This window comes from Bos indicus x Bos taurus, chromosome 21 (assembly GCF_003369695.1).
Source record: "Bos indicus x Bos taurus breed Angus x Brahman F1 hybrid chromosome 21, Bos_hybrid_MaternalHap_v2.0, whole genome shotgun sequence".
Classification (NCBI taxonomy): Eukaryota; Metazoa; Chordata; class Mammalia; order Artiodactyla; family Bovidae; genus Bos; species Bos indicus x Bos taurus.
This window is the reverse complement of record NC_040096.1, coordinates 55,466,817-55,486,030: the sequence shown is the minus strand read 5'-3', so window position 1 is coordinate 55,486,030 and position 19,214 is coordinate 55,466,817. Positions and strand designations below refer to the sequence as shown.

The window sequence follows — 19,214 nt, the reverse complement described above, 5'->3', positions numbered from 1 at the left end:
GAAGTGGGTGTGGCTCCCACTTGGCTTTTGAAAACCAAGCTCATCCATATTCAAGAGCAAACCTGTAGCTTCAGGCAGGAGAGTGAGGGGAGAACCATGATGTTTAACCACTTGTTTGGGCAAAGCACTGGCCTGCCCTGCTCAGGGGGCACTAGTGGTAAAGAACCTGCCTGCCAAGGCAGGGGACGCAAGAGACACAGGTTCAGTCCCTGGATTGGGAAGATCCCTCTGGAGAAGGGAATGGCAACCACTCCAGTATTCTTGCCTGGAGAATCCCGTGGGCAAAGTGGCCTGGCAGGCTGCAGTCCACGGGGTCGGACACAGCTGAAGTGACTGAGCACGCCCTGCTCGTGACTTCCAGAGTGTTTGTCGTAGCCCTGCCCCTCCCCCGTGCCTCTCCCCCCTCCCTCCCTTCTCCCCCTTGCCTCTCCCCCACCTTCTCCCCCTCCTCCTTGCCTCTCCCCCCTTCTCCCCCTCCCCCTTGCCTCTCCTCTCCCTCCCCTTCTCCTCCTTGCCTCTCCCCTCTTCTCCCCCTCCCCCTTGCCTCTCCCTCTCCCTCCCCCTTCTCCCCTCCCCCTTGCCTCTCCCCCCTACCTCCCCCTTCTCCCCCATCCCTCTCCTCCCTCCCTCCCCCTTCCCTCTGGAAAGAGGTGAGGAGGCCAGGGTCAACCCTGAAGACCAGGCTCCTGTCCACATGGCAGAAACATTTAACACATCTTTGTTGAGAGCCTGACTCCCCACCTTCTAACACCCAGCGTTAGGATCACCTTGTCCACACCTCCCTGGATTAACAGAGAGGATGAGAAGGATTGGTCTAACAACCCAGAGGGCTGCCCGCGAGAGCACGGCAGACACATGGCCTTCTGATTTGATTGAAGGACAAAAGTACACGGTTCTCTCGGCCGTTAGGAGGTCTTAACCATAGACTCTTCTAAAGCAAATGTCACTGCATAATACTAATGTGCCCCCTGACTAAAGGCAGCAGAGACCTGGGGGCTCAGATCCTGTTCTGTTACTTCTGTGTGGCCTTGAGCATAAAATCCTTGACTTCTCTGACCTTCAGGTTCCTTATTTATAAAATGAGGATGGTAATAGTACCCCACAGCTTTGTCGGGAGGATTAACCACTACACGGGGTCTTGTACTTCTAATGCACCCCCAGGGAGCCTGGCATTGAGCCGAGGCACACTGTTCATTGCCAGGTCAGTCACATGGCCTGTGGACCCAGTGGCTCTGCAGAGGGCACAAGTCCACCTGGTTCTGGCTTTGCTCCCTTGTTGCTGTGATAATCCCCACTCCTCTTCTGTCCCAGCTAGCGTCCTGACACTTAAGCAGCTGAGGCCTGAGAAAGCCAGGGTCAGGCTTCTCTCCAAGTCAGCAGACTTTAAAGACACTGCCAAGAGTGTGAACTCCACCCCTCTCCGCACACGTCATGCCCACCGTCCTCCACTGGGGCCCCCAGCCTCCAGGATCTGATGCCTGATGATCTGAGGTGGAGCTCAGGTAATAATAACAGAAGAAAAGTGCATAAGAAGGTGATAGCTTGAATCATCCAGAAACCATCACCCCCCACCCTCCCTGGTCTATGGAAAAATTGTCTTTCATGAAACCAGTTCCTGCTGCCAAAAGGCTGGGGACCGCCACTCTACTGTTTTCCTGCTGCTCTCCGCCTCAGCAGCCCTCCTTCCCTCAGGCACATTTTTTCCAGGCGTTTCCAGGAGTGTGGCTCTCAGGGCGCCTGGGTCTGCTTTGGAGTCTGTGTCCCTGCTCCCTGGGGTGTTCTGTGGAGGCCTGGGCTCAGCTGCACCTAAGTGGGTGCCTGCCCTCGCCTCAGTCAATGCCCACAGTTCACTCCTGGCTTAGAGCCCTGCACCCCACCTTCCTGCCAGACTAATTTAGCCGTCAGTGTGTTTTTTCCGGGCATTATTGGTCCTAAATTTCACCACCGTCTCGGCTGTCCCCATAAAGCCAGGCTGAGAGGAGGGATGAAGTAGGGAGTAAAGAACTGTGCTTCAATTTATCTCTTGGATTCTTCCCAGATGATAAATTTAGTTGCCAAATCCTGATTAATCTCTTTTGTCATTTTTTAAAGTAATAAATAGATTTTCTTGTCTGAGCTAGAGACAAGGCAGAGAAAATGGGGATTAGGCACCAGATTTAGCTTTTAACAACGGCTGCAGGTGTTCGAACTGGTTGAAAGATCAAGTGATAGAAGGCGATTGAGTGCAGATGGGGCCCCACCTTCCCAGGAAGCAAACGGCCCCGACACATGTTTGAACAGGTGCTCAAAAAATGTTCATAGATTTTTTTTAGGCCATTTTTTAAAAATGTTAATAAAGCGTATAGGTAATTTATTCCAACGGTGAATGTCACTTGAGCTTAGCTTAGGCTAAGATGAGTTGGCAAACTTTTTCCGGAAAAGGCCAGATCAGAAGTATTTTAGGCTTTGTGGGCCATATGGTCGCGGTCACAACTACTCTGTTCTGCCATTGTGATGCAAAACCAGCCGTAGACAACACATACATGATGAGCATGGCTGTGTTCCAATCAAAGGTTATTTTATCTCACTGGGGATTCTGGTGGCAGGCTTGGTTTGCCAGCTCTGGGCGAAGGAATCAAGAAGACCCAAGTTCAAATCCCAGATCGTTCTTTAGCTGGATATGTGACAAAGCAAGCAACACTGCCTCTGATCATTCCCTCTCCTCGTGTATGAGACAGGGATTAAAACAGTAATCACCTTATTGAGTTGCTGTGAGGATGAAATGAAAGAGTGCATGTTAAACGGCATACAGCCTATCTAAAAGATGACAGAGGAAAACCTGAGTAAATCACTGGAATGTCAGCTCCATAGAAGGAGGACTCTGGTTCTCTGCTGCATTCCCAGCCGCTGTGGCAGTGCCTGGCACACGCATGTGCTCAGAACTGGATGGGTGGGTGGGAAGGAGGGAAGGTGAAGAGGCACAGGATGTATAAGCTCTCCAAAAGTGAAAGTGAAGTCACTCAGTCGTGTCTGACTCTTTGTGACCCCATGGACCGTAGCCCGCCAGGCTCCTCTGTTCACTGGATTTTCCAGGCAAGAATACTGGAATGGGTTGCCATTTCCTTCTCCAGGGGATCTTCCCAGCCCAAGGAGTGAACCCAGGTCTCCACATTGCAGGCAGACGCCTTACAGTCTGAGCCACCAGGGAAGTCATAGGCTCTCTAGAAGAATATTAAAGGTAATGAAACATGAATCTCTAATTCCAAGGAGCCCACAATCTAGTATTGGTGTGGAAGATATACTAAACTTGATTACAGTCAGGGAAAAGAAGGGCAGACAATAGAGGAAGCCAGGGGCAGAGAGGAAGACAGGTCCAAAGGGTCTTCTGGAAGAAACTCTTCAGGGGCCACCAGTGCTTTCCAGAGTTCAGAACCTCTAATTGTGGGAATATCTCTGGATTAATCCCTACCCTCTGATGTCAGAAATCACAATGCCAATGCCAGTACCTTGGATGTGCGTGTTCCAGAAACGCTCGGGTTTTCCTCCGTCATCTTTTAGGCTCTCACACATTCTGCCTTTGCATGGTCCTCCATCACTTTAGGATAGCCTGGCATCTAAACAAAACTGGACATGAGGTAAAGCCTCTTTGAAGCAAAAAAGGAGAGAGGCAGAGTTCAACCAAAAAGGTGTGCTAAAGAGCAAGCCTTTCTGTCTTAAATCTGATCTAAAGCTGATTTCTCTTTTTTCCAGTGAGAATTTCTCTCTGATGACAAGGAGTTCCCCTGGCTTCATTTAGGACCTTTCTCTCCCTAACCATAGCTCACTAAATTACCACAGGGGTAGAAAAAGTATCAGGTAGAAAAAGGTTCTGTTTCCTCTGAACAGAGGAATGTCTCTGTATTCAAAAGCAGAGACATTACTTTGCCAACAAAGGTTCGTCTAGTCAAGGCTATGGTTTTTCCTGTGGTCATGTATGAATGTGAGAGTTGGACTGTGAAGAAGGCTGAGCGCTGAAGAATTGATGCTTTTGAACTGTGGTGTTGGAGAAAACTCTTGAGAGTCCCTTGGACTGCAAGGAGATCCAACCAGTCCATTCTGAAGGAGATCAGCCCTGGGATTTCTTTGGAAGGAATGATGCTAAAGCTGAAACTCTAGTACTTTGGCCACCTCACGCGAAGAGTTGACTCATTGGAAAAGACTCTGATGCTGGGAGGGATTGGGGGCAGGAGGAGAAGGGAATGACAGAGGATGAGATGGCTGGATGGCATGACTGACTCGATGGACGTGAGTTTGAGTGAACTCCGGGAGTTGGTGATGGACAGGGAGGCCTGGCGTGCTGCGATTCATGGGGTCGCAAAGAGTCAGACACGACTGAGCGACTGATCTGATCTGATCTCCCTAACCATAGCTCACTAAATTACCACAGGGGTAGAAAAAGTATCAGGTAGAAAAAGGTTCTGTTTCCTCAGCTATACAATGTGGGAATTAGGCTGTGTGACTCCTCCTATGAGGTTCTGAGCCTGGGTACCCCAACCTGCCTGATCGTCATGAACAGCTGGTCTGGGCAGCCCAGCAAGCTGACCCCTTGCCTGGCAGCCCAGCGGCCCTGGTGACAGTGTCCCCAGCAATTGGACAGGCTTCCTTAGGCCCTTGTGTGGCAGGGGAGAACGTGTCACGGCATCTTGGGGATAAGTGTAAGGATGCAATGAGTCATGTGGGATGGATTTCATGACCGACAACACTGAGTCACTGGTTACCTTCTCAAATGAACAAAACACAAAGCTTGATGGAAGTCGCTGGGGCAGAAAAGGAAGGGGGGACCCCTGTGGAACTCCGTTCCGTGGAGCCATCATTTGGTTCTTTCATGAGCTTGTCTCTTGTCCTCTGAAGACTGCGGTGTGCTGCTTTAGGATGCTGACTTGCCCCTCCCTTGACCCTCCCATCCTGTGATGACCCCGTCACCGGACCGTATTCCCACAGCCTTCCCCTTGAGCTCCCTGTAGCTCTTCTACCTTCAGAAGGTTGAAGGAAGCCTGCCCAGCAGTGGAAAGCCATGTTTCCGCTCCAGCTCACCCGAGGTCCCTGTCATGCATCAATCGTGGTTCTCGCTGTGAGGAGGGTCCTTGGGGAGCAAATCAGAAGCTCCGGAGGAGCCTTTTCAAACCCAGGACCACTCATATGCAGAGTCACATGCTCCCCACCCCCCCGGGGGTGTTGTCCTCACCACCACATTGAGGATTGCTGCCCAGGGCCTCTGAAACCTCTCCTTCAGTCCAGTATGTGCTGTCACTGAATGTTGGACAAGCAGAGGGCTGTGGGCGGAGTAATGCATGAACTCAGGTCCAGGAAGTGATCCACGAGCAGGAGGCCAAAGGCTTGCTATCATGCCCTCCCAAAGCCTGGGACAGGTGGGGCTGGAGGGGCAAGAGGAAGAAAAGGGCTCAGCCCCTCCCTTCCACACATCTTGTGATATTCCACCATGGGAAGCAGAGTGTAGACAAACTGGATTTGGTGGTGGTGGTTGTTCACTTCAGAGAAGGCAATGGTACCCCACTCTAGTACTTCTACCTGGAAAACCCCATGGACGGAGGAGCTGGGTGGGCTGCAGTCCATGGGGTCGCTAAGAGTTGGACATGACTGAGTGACTTCACTTTCACTTTTCATTTCACGCATTGGAGAAGGAAATGGCAACCCACTCCAGTGTTCTTGCCTGGAGAATCCCAGGGACGGGGGAGCCTGGTGGACTGCTGTCTATGGGGTCGCACAGAGTCGGACACGACTAAAGTGACTTAGCAGTTGTGCACTTGCTCACTCATGTCTGACTCTTTGCAACCCCATGGACTGGAGCATGCCAGGCTTCCTGGTCCTTCAGTATCTCCCGGAGTTTGCTCAAACTCACATCCATTGAGTCAGTGATGCCATCCAACCATCTCATCCTCCGTTGCCCCCTTCTCCTCCTACCCTCAATCTTTCCCAGCATCAAGGTCTTTTGCAGTGAGTCAGCTCTTTACATCAGGTGGCTAAAGTATTGGAGCTTCAGCATCACTCTTTCCAATGAATATTCAGGGTTGATGTGCTAGATTCAGTTTAAAAAATTACTATTCACTGCATGATGTAATTTTCTTTCGGTTTTCCTTGGCAAATATTGGGTCGATTGGGGGTATAATAGGTGGGAAAAGGAGGGGAATTCTTACTAACTTCCACACTACAGCAGTCATCTTCCCTTTGGTTTGAGGAGGGTGGTCTACCCTAATGTGGTTAGAAGGATGCTTTTGAATTTCTTAGGGACAGTGCTTCATAGATTTTAATATATGTCCAGATCACCTGTGGATCTTGTTACAGTGATTCATTAGGTCTCACATGGGCTTGATTCTCCATTTCCAACAAGCTCCCACCTGCTGCTGATACCTCTGTAAGGTGGGCTACACTTCGGGTAGCAGGGCTTAGAAGAGAATGAAGATTACTCTGTTTCTATTTAATTACTTGAATCACCAAGCCCCGGGCTCTGAGTCACCTGCTGGTGACCCTCCTCACCCTAGAAGTTGTGCTGTCACTGGTCTGCTTGCTTTTGAGCATTTTCACATGATCCGGTGGGCATGGAATCCTCAGTGTTATTCTTCTGCCTGAAAACAGAAGCAATGGAAACCTCGAGTTGTCCAGGAAGAGCCTAATTTCTTTTTGGTTCAAGCTGATGGAATTTAAGGGAATTTTACTTATATTCCCAGGGCTTCCCTTGTGGCTCAGCTGGTCCCTGTGTTGGAAAGATCCCCTGGAGAAGGGAAGGGCTACCCACTCCAGTATTCTGGCCTGGAGAATTCCATGGACTGGATAGTCCAGGGGGTTGCAAATGGTCAGACATGACTAAGTGATTTTCATTTTCTTTTTCACTATATTCCCGTTACTCCTGTAGGGATGCTGTAGTTATCTATGACTGTTTAACAAAATGCCACAAAACTTAGCTTAAAATCACAAGTATTTCTCATCTCTGAGTGTCTGCAGGTCAGGAATTCAGGAGCAGTTAAGCTAGGTGGCTCCAGCTCAGGGTCTCTCTTGGGGTTGAAGCCAAGAGGTGGGCTGGGCTGGTGGTCATCTGAAGTCTTGACTGATTCACTTCCACCATGGTATACTCACATGGCAGAAAGCTTCAGTTCACTTCTAGCTGTTGGCAGAAGGCCTCAGTTCCTCACCACATGGACCTTTCTGTAGGACTGCTTAAGTATCCTCGAGCAGAATGAGTGATCCAAGAGAGAGAGAGAATGAGGAGAAAGCTGTAGGGATGTTATGACCTGGTCTCAGACGTCAGACATTATCACTTCTGCTTTATTCTGCTTGTTTGAAGCAAGCCACCGAGTCCAACCCACACTCAGATGGAGCAAATTAAGCTCTACCTCTGGAAATGCGGAGTATCAGGGAATTTCTCGACTTTTTTTTGTTTTTTGCCTCACTGCATGGCTTGTGGGATCTTAGTTCCCCAGTCAGGGGTTGAACCCGCACCCTTAGCAGTAAAAGCATAGAGTCCTAACCACTGGACAACCAGGGAATTCCCTGTGGACATGGTTTTAAACCACCACAGATGCCCCCTGGCCAAAGAACTGCTGTGGTGGGTGACTCACTTAAGGGCTTGATACCCCTGGCTTCTGCTCTTCTCAGGGGATCTGTGATGTAATGTACAGCAGAGACTCCACTCCTTGCAAAGATCTTTCAAAATGGAGCGTCAACAATTCTGTGGTCACAGGGTCCACCCAACTACTTGTGAGAATACGAAGCAGCCATAGCACAGCACCGAGAGGGAGGAATAACATGGTGATGAAGAGCCAACCTCCGTCTTAAACTTGAATCCTGGCTCTGCCATCTTCCAGTTATGTGCCCTTGAGAAAATCACTGAAGCCTCAGTTTATCTTATAAAAAGGGGACAATAACAGTATCTGTTCTCAGAGTGGTATGTGCGAATTAGCTGAGAGGCTGCAGTAAAGTGTATAATCCCCAGACTGGCAGATGGTAAGTGCTCAATACGCATCAGCTGCTATGGGTTGCTCTTGAGAATCAGCCTACTTCCACCTGAGGTGAGAGCGCCCTGTGGTTGAAGAAATGCTAGCCACAGGTTTCTGTCCATCCCTCACCGGTGCCTCTTATTACACCTTATTCACATTCTGAGAGATCTGGTTGACCTCTGCCAATAACGAGGGCTGTTCCACATAAGGACAGGTCCACTGGCGAGCAGAGGCAGATCCCTCCCCTGGGCTCGTTCCTTCCCCACATTTCTGCTTGTTTATTGGTTACTTACTTACCTGTCTACCTACCTGCACTGGGTCTTAGTTGCAGCACGCAGAATCTCCAACGTTTGTTATGACGTACGGGATCTTTACTTGCGGCACATGGGATCTAGTGCCCGACCAGGGATCGAACCCGGGCCTCCTACATGAGGAGCGCCAAGTCTTAGCCACTGAATCAGCAGGGAAGCCCCCTGCTTCTTAGGAGACATCAGCGAGAGTCCGAGGAGGAGAGCAGCTCCGCCAGCCCCTCTCATGACACAGGTTGCTTTGTCAGTGCTGAGAGACTGGAGTTGGCTCCTTCCGGAGTCCAACACTGAGCACAGTGCTTTTAACCAGAAGATACCATTTCTGTTTTGAGCTGCAGGAGGAAACTGACAGGTTATTTGGAATTGAACCTCAAAATCAGTTCAGGGCAAAGTGCTTGAAAGAGTCTAGTCCTCAGGGATATGAAAAATGTATTTGTTCTGGGACATGTTTTGAGATTTTTGTTTTGAGGTAGTAAAAGTGTCCTGACAGAGATTTTGATAGGCTGATACTACATATTTATGTCTTAAAAGCAATCAAAGAAATCCTTTATAGTTCATTCTCTGTTTTCTCTCCAGGTATTTAGTCTTCCTGCAGATCAAAAGGGATCTCTACCATGGCCGCCTCCTCTGTAAAACATCAGATGCAGCCTTGTTAGCCGCTTATATCCTTCAAGGTAATGACTTTTGACAGGATAAATTTGCTTTTCATGCTAAGTACTGATTACATTATTTCAGTTACCACAGATGACTACTTCTTGGATACAAACAGTATCTAACTTGAAACAGAGTCCAAGTTAAAGGGCTTTGCCTGGACTCCCTTGATCCAAGAAGCTCTGACCACTCAGCCTCAAGTTGTCCACAGTTCAAGTCTTTCTGGAAGCCCCTTCAAGTCATTCAGACTCTGTTTGTGTCGGGAGGAGGGAGTGTTTCCCTGCACCCTTGGTTGATAAAGTTACTAAGCCTCTGGAGAGTAATCCAAATCTGTTTGTTCTGTTTTTTCCCTGTCCTTTTGTGCAAATCTCAAAGATGTGAAGCGCCTTGGGATTCTGGTGTCAGTTTCAGAGACTTTCCCATTCAGATTGCTCAAAGTTGAAAATGTTTCCAAGTTACAAATCCATTTTCTACGCACAAATAAGAGTTGGGGCTGTACCCAGCCGATACCCAGACTGGCTTTTTTTTTTTTTTTTTTTTTTGCAAAACAGAGGGAAAGGTATGCACTCTTCATACATCATCCCTTCTCCTTTCATGAGATGCAGGAGACTCCTAAGTGCCACTTCCTGGACTTCTCTTAGTCCTTTAGCCTGAAACTGTCACTGGGTTATTTTGGACTATAGCGCTAAAATCGTGAAGTTTCTCCCCAAGAAACTGAACTCGTAATCGGAAATCTGTGAACTCCAGGAAGCTATTTTATGAATAGAACCTAAAAAAAAAATGCTTGCCAATAAGAAACTAAAGTTCTTCCGGCAAGAAAAATGTCACAGCTGCGTTATGAATGTAAAAGTCATTTTATTGCAACTTTGACTTCTGAGACTCCTGTTTTAAAAAACCACTCAAGTAGGAAGTCTAGAAGGTGCTTGCCAACTTTAAGGGACCCAACGAGATCCCTTTCATTTTTAAAGGAAAACCTGGTCCCATCTAAGTGAAATTTTAAACTCTAGTCTTTTCTTTAGTTTTACCCTGACAGCCATATTGAAATTTTTTTGTTTGTTTTAAAGAAGTCACTGATATCCAACATCGATGTTTCCCACTGGGAGCTTTCTAAGTAAAATTATAATAAAGGACCCCATGGCTCAAGGTCATTTCAGACATTAAGCCCCAGGAAACCTTTAGTCTCTTTCTAAATGATAGAAATTCCCAAGTAATTTGGAAGATACTATCAGGAGACTAGTGCCACAGAACAATACTCAGTTGTGAAAAAAGGCACATTTTTTCCCTTAATATTTACTCCTCACTCAAGACTTCTCACCTGCACTGGCTGTGGTTCTCACTAGGGAAGGAGAAAAGACAAGCGCACGGCGGCTGAACTGCTCAACACCCTTCCTCCTCACGCACACACAGCGTTCCCTGCGGGATGCTCCGTGTGGAGAAGGCTGGGTTCTGACCTGGAGACACACTGTGAGGAGTAGTGTGGGCCCAGTGACCCCCCGAAGTTCACTGATCTGAGGTCTCAGCAGTTAGGGGACGGACTCTGTAAATTTTCAGGGGAAGAAAGCCCAGCCCCACCCCCACAGGGAACTGGGAAGTCAGCCTTGGGACCCGATGCTCCTGAACTCCGTGGCACTATCTGGTTACAGCCAGTCTTCCCACTCTACAGGCTTCTCCAAGGGGCCTGGCACCTGGTCAGCCCTCAGTGAATAGTTACTCAAATATATTCACTTGATCTGATTGGACCAAGGGTTGAGTTCTGAGTTTGGGTCATGAGTCAGTCATCATTTGGCTGTGTCCCTGCTAAAATCTTCAAAACGAGATTTAGACTTTGTATGTGGCCACAGGCCCAGAAGGTTCTGATCTCCTGATCCAGCTCAGTTTTCTTCGCTGCCACAAAGAGCTTCGCTCCCAGGTGCTCTCCTAGTGGCTGAATGGATGTGGGCGTGGTGCAGGGGTCTGAGCTTTCACAGCAGTTTTCCATGTGGTGGCCTCAGAACACGGGCTTAGCTCCACTGTCTCCACGTGGCCTTGAAACCAACCCAGTCAATGGACACATGAGGGAAAACAAAGCTGGGCCTGCTCCTGAGGACCTGCCCTCCGCCCCACCCACAGTCGTGCTCAGGATCCACTGTTCTTGGCAAATCTGGTGCAGACTTTGCCTTTTGCTCTGCGTGTTAGTCTCCTGTTGTGTTGCCAGTGACGATTTACCTGTCCTGTCTCCTATTGTTTTCCTCTGCTTTCCTTTTGCAAGCGGAGATCGGGGATTATGACCCAGGAAAACACCCCGAAGGCTACAGCTCCAAGTTCCAGTTTTTCCCTAAACATTCAGAGAAGCTGGAAAGGAAGATTGCTGAGATTCACAAGACAGAGCTCAGGTGCGTGTCCCTGGGTTCAGGCCAGGCCACTGTCTGCTCCGGTAGACCCAGCCCTCCTCACTCCAGGATGTGACGATGTTCCATCCTCCGTGATCCACTGCTGGTACAACCCTAAGGCTCCCTCTCTAAGAACAGTGGTGTAGGCTGAGGCTTAGAGGCAAGAGAGATGCTATACTATAAGGAAAACGGTGAAGGATTTGCCTCTGAAAGGTATTTGCTTCACTAAGATAAATGGAGAGAGAGACCAGGGTGGGGGTGGGGGGAGGTCGGGGCAGGGCAGTAGCGGGGTGTGGAGCAGAAGCATGAACTGGGGAAAAGGGAAAAATAAAAGAAATAGCAAAAGAGAACAGAGAGAAGAGAGAAGGGTTAAGAAAATGGGCACACCTCCACCCCTGGTCTGTGACTTCTGGGTCAGCAGATAGGACTGAGCAGGGCCAGATGCTCTGGGTGCCGGGAGATTCCTGGTTCGGAGGTTGTGACTTTAACACTGCCTCCCTCAACCCCACACGGCTGTACCCAGGGAAGAGGGGGAGAAGCAGCCAGAAACAGGAGGTAACTGTCCTCCTCAGATTGTCCTAGTTCACCCAGAATATACCCAAGTCCATAAAAATAGTATTAATGCATCCTTTCACCCATATGAAATAGGGTTTTCTACAAAGGTTTTTATTTAAAAAAGCAAAACAAAGGGGTATTTAGGCTCTACTTTGTATGGCATGCTGGAGCAGACGCTCAACTGCTAAACTGGGAAGAAAAAATTTACATACAATACAGCATATTAATACAGTACAATTTTTTTTACTCTTTTAACATATTTTGTAACTACCTTTCTGGGGAAGGACAGTGCTCAAGGGGAGGGGGAGAAAAATATTCCTAATGGTAATATTAAGCTTAAACGAATTCCTAACTGATGGCTCCCCCCGCCCAAAAAAAAAATCCTTCACCTTCACTCAAAAATTTTACCAAGAAATATGTCCCTAAAGCCTCCTTACTTTTATAAACAGACCTCCTGCCCGCTGTGTGTGGCCACATTGGACCCCACCCCGCCTAGAGGAATGAAGACCCCCATCAGAGGTGGAATCCCAGCCCCTCCCACGGCTCCTCCCATCACTCTTAGCGAATAGCGGCCCCTTGTGGTAAAAGTCAGAATAGACACAGATGATGAGGGCTTATGGCTCATTCAAAGAGAGACCCAGGGTGTGCTGGGGCTGCCCGGAGTCTCTGCCAGGAAGGTTTTAAGAGACGTCAGAGCAGTGGGGACAGTCCTCCAGAAACCTAACAGAAGTCAGGGGGATCCCCCAGGAAATGATGTCCACTTGGAGGACCCCAGAGGGTTGGGCTGACTCCAGGGGTGAATGGAGCCCACGGAGCCCTGCAGCCTCCAGACAGGCAACAGAGCCTCCCTGGAAGGGGTGTCGGTGTTCAGTGGCCTCTGGGGCCTGGCTTTCTGTCTGCTGTGCCAGCGTTTTCCCAACACCTTCCCTGTGTCTCTGGTGCGCTGGTGGATGTACGCATCTGCGTTCCACAGAACCCTCACTGCTCACACAGGCTCAGCCTCATCTTCATCACGTAGAACTGGTCTGCATTTCCTCGCCCGGACTCTGAGATCCTTGAGGGCCCCGGCTGTGCATTAAATTCTATGGTATGTTTCACACCTGGCCGCCCAAAGGCTGCTGAGGTGTTGATGGATTGCTGCCTCTCCAGAAAGACAGGAGCGGGAATCCAGGGCTGTTCCTCCTTGGGCGGGCTTGTCTTCTTGCCCTGCCATAGGACTTAAGGCAGATAATGAACTTAGAGAGTTCCAGTCCTGTCCAGCAGCCGTCAGAGTTGTTGACTGCACAAACTGCCCGCCCCCTCCTGACCCTGAAGCCCACCCCGCATCAGTGGAAGGACGTCAGCTTGCCAGGGCGCTGGACACTGAGACCCCATGTGACCCTGCTTGCCCCGGTCCTGTTCGGAGCTTGTCCACACCTCTGCTGAGGAGCCAGCAGGAGGGGGACGATGCTCAAGGCTCCTTCTTCAGAGGGCTTGGTGCCAGCACTGGTTTCTTCCTTTTTCTGTTTGTTTCCTCTTCATAGTCATCACTTTGTGGGCAGACAGAGCTATTGTGGAGTCTGGGGAGCTCAGCAGCGTCTGTCACTGCGTCTCTTTTCCCCAGTCCCATGTTCCCTTTTTGTAAAGGAAGACGGTTAGGCAACAAGATACACAGGTCCTGTCTTGGTGTCTCAGTCCAGATCAGATGGCCTGCAGCCAGCCTATAGATGTATTTTTTCCTGCCCCCATCGTATTTAAAACTGGGAAATGCCACGTAAAAATCAGTATGTCTGAATTCTCTTTAAAAATCGCACCCAGAAATGCTGGGCCGTGCTTTCCAACACTACCATCTTGGACCTGGAGAGCAGCTTCCCTCTATAGATGGGGCAGCATTCCCAGTTAGCCACAGTCCCCACCACTCCCTATGGTGTTACACTCAGCCCATGTCATTCATCACACAGCCTGCCTCACTCTGAAGACATCTGAGGGTTTGACCCTAGAAAAGGGTCTGTGAAGTCGTTCCTAGGACAGAGCCGGGAGCACACCCCATGAAAAAATAGGAGCGTGAGAGACCCTGGGCACTTCTTAATTGAGTTCATCTCAGGGGAACCTATAGGAGCAGGAAATCCTGAATCGCTTCATTTTCTTTATTCCAGTGGTCAAACACCAGCAACTTCAGAGCTGAACTTTTTAAGGAAAGCTCAGACATTGGAGACGTACGGAGTGGACCCCCACCCGTGTAAGGTAAGGCACCCCTGTGGCTGGAGACTGCACTGATCTTGCCCCCCGCCCACCAGAGGATGACAGGCAGGGAGGGACTTCATGCCTGTGCCCCCCCCACCCCTTCAATATTGGGATGATTGGCTTCATTAGTGACAGAGGGCAGAGAAAACATCTCATTGTGAAAACTCCTCTGGATTCCACTCTGCAGAATCTTGTGCCACATCAGAGCTGAAGCATACAGGCACAGTCTGTCTAGATAACAAATCTGAAACCAGGGCCCCCCTTTGGGAGCCGTGGGTAATTTGGTGGAACTGAGTAGAGACGGAAGGTGGGAGCCCTGCCCCTCCCAGGGAATGATCAGAGGCAGCTCAGCGCACAGCCCACCCTTCTGTGACCCGTAATCTAGTTTCTGTCCAGGAGTGGGTTTTATTGACTGTAGAGCTGCAGTGGAGTCGCACTTAATTCCATTATGCGCCTGTGAGGGCGGGACGGGGACCAGCCCAGGAGGCTCTGCCCAGAGAAACCCTCTGTAATTACTCACATGCGTCTGGCACTTGGGAGATGAGCTCGGGCAGCCGTGGACACTGAGGAGATCGGTGGAGACCGTGGCCCTCTCTCCCTGTCTGTCTGTGGCTGGATCCCCCCACATGTCATCTCATTCCAGCTCTGACGCTTCTGGTCTCTGCCTCAGTCCTCCAGATCTGTGCCTCTTTCTACCACCAGAGAGACCCCAGCAAAACTGACTCTTAACATTGACCTCTTGTTCCTAAAAAGTGAGGGGTAGTGTAGGCTTCCAACAAGAGAGAACAGAACAGAAACCAAAGAAGACAGAATTACCTTTCTCGTGGCCCCTTGGTGAGGAGATGCTCTTGCATAGGATTATATGCCGAAACTTCAGTTAACTTTGAGAACATTCTGGCACTCAGAAACCTGGCCACCCTCCCACCTCCACAGTTCCTTGTCCACCAGCACAGCCGATTGACAGACAACCCGTGTTCCTGAGGGCACTGTCAGAAAACACATTCAGGCCGGTTTATACCGAAAAAACAAATGACATACGGGTATGTGCAAGTGAATTCGCAAAGCTTCCCGAATAATGCCTTCTGCACCACCAGCGTAGTTTAACTTGCATTGATGGCTTGGATACCAACAACAGAGGGCTGCAGAGGACCGAAGAGAGCTTTGGGGTCAACCGGCCTTGGTTTTAGTGCTGGTCTACTCCTTACTGGGGCCTTCAGAGGCTTCTCTGAGCTTCCCTTGCCTTGTCCATGTGAAAGTCCTCAGCAGATACTCCTGAGTCACTTCAGGACCTCAGGAGACACCGCTGCCTTCTTTTCTTCTCCGCCACCCTGTGCATGGCTGAATTTGCTCCAGGTCTTCTCACAAGACTTTCAGGACTGAGCAGTTTCCTGGCCAAGAAGCAAAAACAGAATTGTCCCATTTCTCAATGGATTCAAATGAAAACTGGTAATAAAATCAGGTACCACTGCAGGAGAAGACACTGGAGAAGAACCAAGCTGGGTCTTTGAGGAGTCTCGCACGTGAAGCGGCACACGTTAGGCTGTGTCAAGGTCACTTGCGTCTTATCATTATCACTTTGAGAGCACGTACTGTCTGACCTGCTGGGTGTTTTATTGGGAAAATGATTTTCCTCTGTGTCAAGTGTTTCTGCACTACTGCTTTTGGCTTAGTAATAAACACGTGAGGCCTTTTGTTGGGGAAAAAAAAGACATAGCTGCCTAAAGATGCATATGGTCAACCGAAGATACCAGCTCACCTCTGCATGTGACCCCACATCTGTTTGGTCCCTGTGAGGAGAGGAGGGTCCCTGGGTAGGGCCGTCACCTGGTGGCATGTAACCTGAGCATGACAACTGAGTGGAAGGCATGAAGGTCTCTCCTGTTGTCTCCGGAGATCTGGAAGCCAAGGAGCAGCCCGCTTGGTGTCCAGCCCAAATCCACATGCACCCTGGGACTGTGGGGCTCCTGGTTCAGCCCTGTCTTTGAGCCTGACCACCATCAGACACAGAGGTGAAGGAACCAGCGTTCATACCAGGCACTGCACGAGGCCCAATCCCATGTATCACATCATTTCACCCCCGCGGCATCAACTCCAAGAAGGAGGGAGGGAGGAGAGGCTTTGTGGCGTGTCTTCCCAGGCAGGCCCACTGGAATCCTCTCACATTATTTTCTCATTTAATCCTCATGCCAGCACTGGGGTGTGGATATTATTCTTCCTGATTTATAGACAAGGAGATGAAGGTTCCGGCAGGCCGCAGTGCGCAAGGCCCTGAGTGGCAGAGCAGGAATATGAACTAAGGTCCCTTCCTGTTGTGCATCTCTAAGGAGCAGAAGCGCCCAGGAGACTTCCTCGTGGAGAAGGTGGGAGCAGTCGTCTCACTGGGCTTCCACGCCCGTGTTCCTGGGCTCCATACTTCTTGCTGGCGCAGGGCCCTGCTGCAGGCCCCACGGCTCATCTCCGTGGGTTCCAGCTCAGGATCTCCTCAGCCATTCTGGGCAAGGAGAACAGTCTGGGAGCCTTTTACTCTTGCCACTAAGGAGAGTCACTTTGGTGATAGGCTCCCAAGCACTCGCCTTGACGTTGCTACAAGGGGAGCCGAAATAAGCTGGAGCACTCGGTGTAATAAATACTGATGATTTCTATTAACAGAGAGGCAATTACTGGGCCCTGGGAATCTGGGGCACGCAGCCCGAGGGAGGACAGAAGAAAAAGAATCGTTTCGATAATTAAATGAGAGCAGAACAAGGCTTCGGCTGGGCTCTGTTCTCCTGGACTGATTAAGAAGCTGCTGCTCTTCCTGTCCATGCTGATGGTTTCTTTCTGCCCAGGATGTCCTTGCCTGGCCCTGGGACTAGGAAGAGGAGATCATACCAACTCTGGGTGGAACAGCCAGAGGGCTCCTCTCTAGCTAGCTGTCTTACACTAATACACGAACCCTGAATTCGCAAAAGCTGTTCTGAGCTCTCTGCCTTTTCTCTGGGCCCCAGCTCCCGGCAGAAGCCCCCAACAGACCAAGCCTACAGCTGCTGGAGGAGAAAAATGGAGCAAACCGCTGATGGCCCAGCCTTGTGCCTGCCCCCCCAGCTTGACACCTCTCCAATATCAGGGGACACCATCTTGCTCCTTTCAGGGAGCCTGAGCCTGGTGCTTTGCCCTGGTCTCCAGACTGTGCCCCCCTGCCCTGCTGAGGCTCATGGACTGGTCGAACTCATCACATGAGTCCCTCCTTATCATGAGTCTTGAAGGTGCCATTTATTGAGAGCCAGCACATGCCAGGCACGTACACACAGTATCTCATTTCATCTTTACAACTCTGCTAAGAATTCATTCTTGTCTTCTCCTTAAGATAAGAACACTGAGCTTTGAGGGACTAACATGTCCAGAGTTACTGGCAGGGACGGTACTGGGACACGAAGCTTCGATGTCTCCGTGCTGTGCTCTTTCAGTTGTCGTCATGGTCTTCCACCTGGAGAGATGGTGTTTATTTAGGAACAGAGGGGGACTCACACCACCTCTGATCAAGAGAGGACAAAAAGGCCCGTGAGACTTGAAATCATCGTAGAAAAATGTAACAGAAATTGATGAGGTGGTTTTATGCCTGTTCTGTACAGACCAAGAAAAAAGTTGACTTCAATAGGATCTAGATTAGATCAACCACACAAATGCAAGGTGGTGCCGTTTCCTTGCTCTTAAAGTGGGATCATTTGTGTTCATAATCCAGCTGCGTAGGCTCCTCTCTCGGAGAAAGCAATGGCACCCCACTCCAGTACTCTTGCCTGGAAAATCCCATGGGCGAGGAGCCTGGTAGGCTGCAGTCCATGGGGTCACTAAGAGTCGGACACGACTGAGCGACTTCACTTTCACTTTTCACTTTCATGCATTGGAGAAGGAAATGGCAACCCACTCCAGTATTCTTGCCTGGAGAATCCCAGGGATGGGGGAGCCTGGTGGGCTGCCGTCTCTGGGGTCACACAGAGTCAGACACGACTAAAGTGACTTAGCAGCAGCAGCAGCCGGTTCCTCTCTAAAGCCACCCCCTATCTTGACACATCGCCCCCCAACCTCAGAAAAGCAGAACAAGAGGGATCAGTGCTGACTCGCCTCACCCTCAGGTTGGCCCCTCTTGGCTACCATGCAGAGAATGTTAGGTTTACTGCCCAAATGAAAAACTTGACTAAAGTCACTTAAGTGGCAAGTTTCTGCCAAGGTTTGCATTTCTGAGCTCTCGTGGGTGGATGCCAAGCCTCTTAGAGGGGGCTGCCTGCTCTCCTTATTGCCACTGTACATTCTTGTGGCCGTGTTTTTTGTTTGTTTAGACTTACTATTTTTTTTTTTGGACATGCCTCATGGCTTGGAGGACCTTAGTCCCCCAACCAGGAATCAAACCCATACCTCCTGCAGTGGAAGTGCAGTCTTAACCACTAAACCACCAGGAAAATACCATGACTGGGTTTAAGTATGTTGAAACTGGGTGACTCTCATGATTGGCTTAGTGTGAAGGTCCCCCAGCTCCAAGCTCTTTCAGGAATGGGCATCACTGTCTGAAAGAGCATATGCAATCTTCTTTGCTAAGGTTTTTTCTGTTTGTTTTTTTTTAAGAATAATAGAGGCTTCATCCACCCAGATTGAATTAGTTTCCGTCAGGTCCAGAAGAAGGACTGTGTGACCTTGAGCAGCATTAACAACTGAGAATGCTGTGGTCCTGACCCAGTCACCCCCAGGATGTCCTCGGGCCGGGGCGGGGGCGGGGGGTGGTGGTGCAGACAGAGCCTATTTCAACTGTATTCAGAGGTGGGTCTGGGCAAAGGTGGCCCAGTGTTCCCATTTCCAAGAAGCTGTCAGGACTGATTTCCAAAACTCCTTTTCTGGGCAGAGTGATCATCTCAGGGTGAACAGTTGATGACTGATGGATGCAGGTTAGGTCTCATGGTGGGTTCCATATGAACACGTGAATGACTCTGCAAACCCATCCCCTCCCCAAATCACCATTGGCCTTGTCCTGGCAGTACATCATTTAGGCCATCTTCCTAAAATCAGACAGAAATAATATATTTTTTTCCTTTTTTAATGATTTTTTTAAAAATTATTTGGCTGTACTGGGTCTTAGTTGTGGCCCGTGGGATCTTTAATCTTTGCTG

General features: G+C 49.7%; 1 protein-coding gene and 1 pseudogene across 5 annotated transcripts in view; both read left to right on the top strand.

Annotated features, from left to right (window-relative positions):
* FRMD5 (FERM domain containing 5) overlaps positions 1–19,214 on the top strand; it is a 324,278-nt gene that overhangs the window by 284,121 nt on the left and 20,943 nt on the right. For all 5 annotated transcript variants that reach the window (XM_027521101.1, XM_027521102.1, XM_027521098.1 and 2 more), the window contains exons 5-7: positions 8,855–8,952; positions 11,178–11,301; positions 13,989–14,076. In XM_027521101.1, the coding sequence (XP_027376902.1) occupies positions 8,855–8,952; positions 11,178–11,301; positions 13,989–14,076 (310 nt within the window). The remainder of the gene's footprint in view (positions 1–8,854; positions 8,953–11,177; positions 11,302–13,988; positions 14,077–19,214) is intronic.
* On the top strand, positions 14,525–17,871 carry LOC113880062 (annotated as a pseudogene).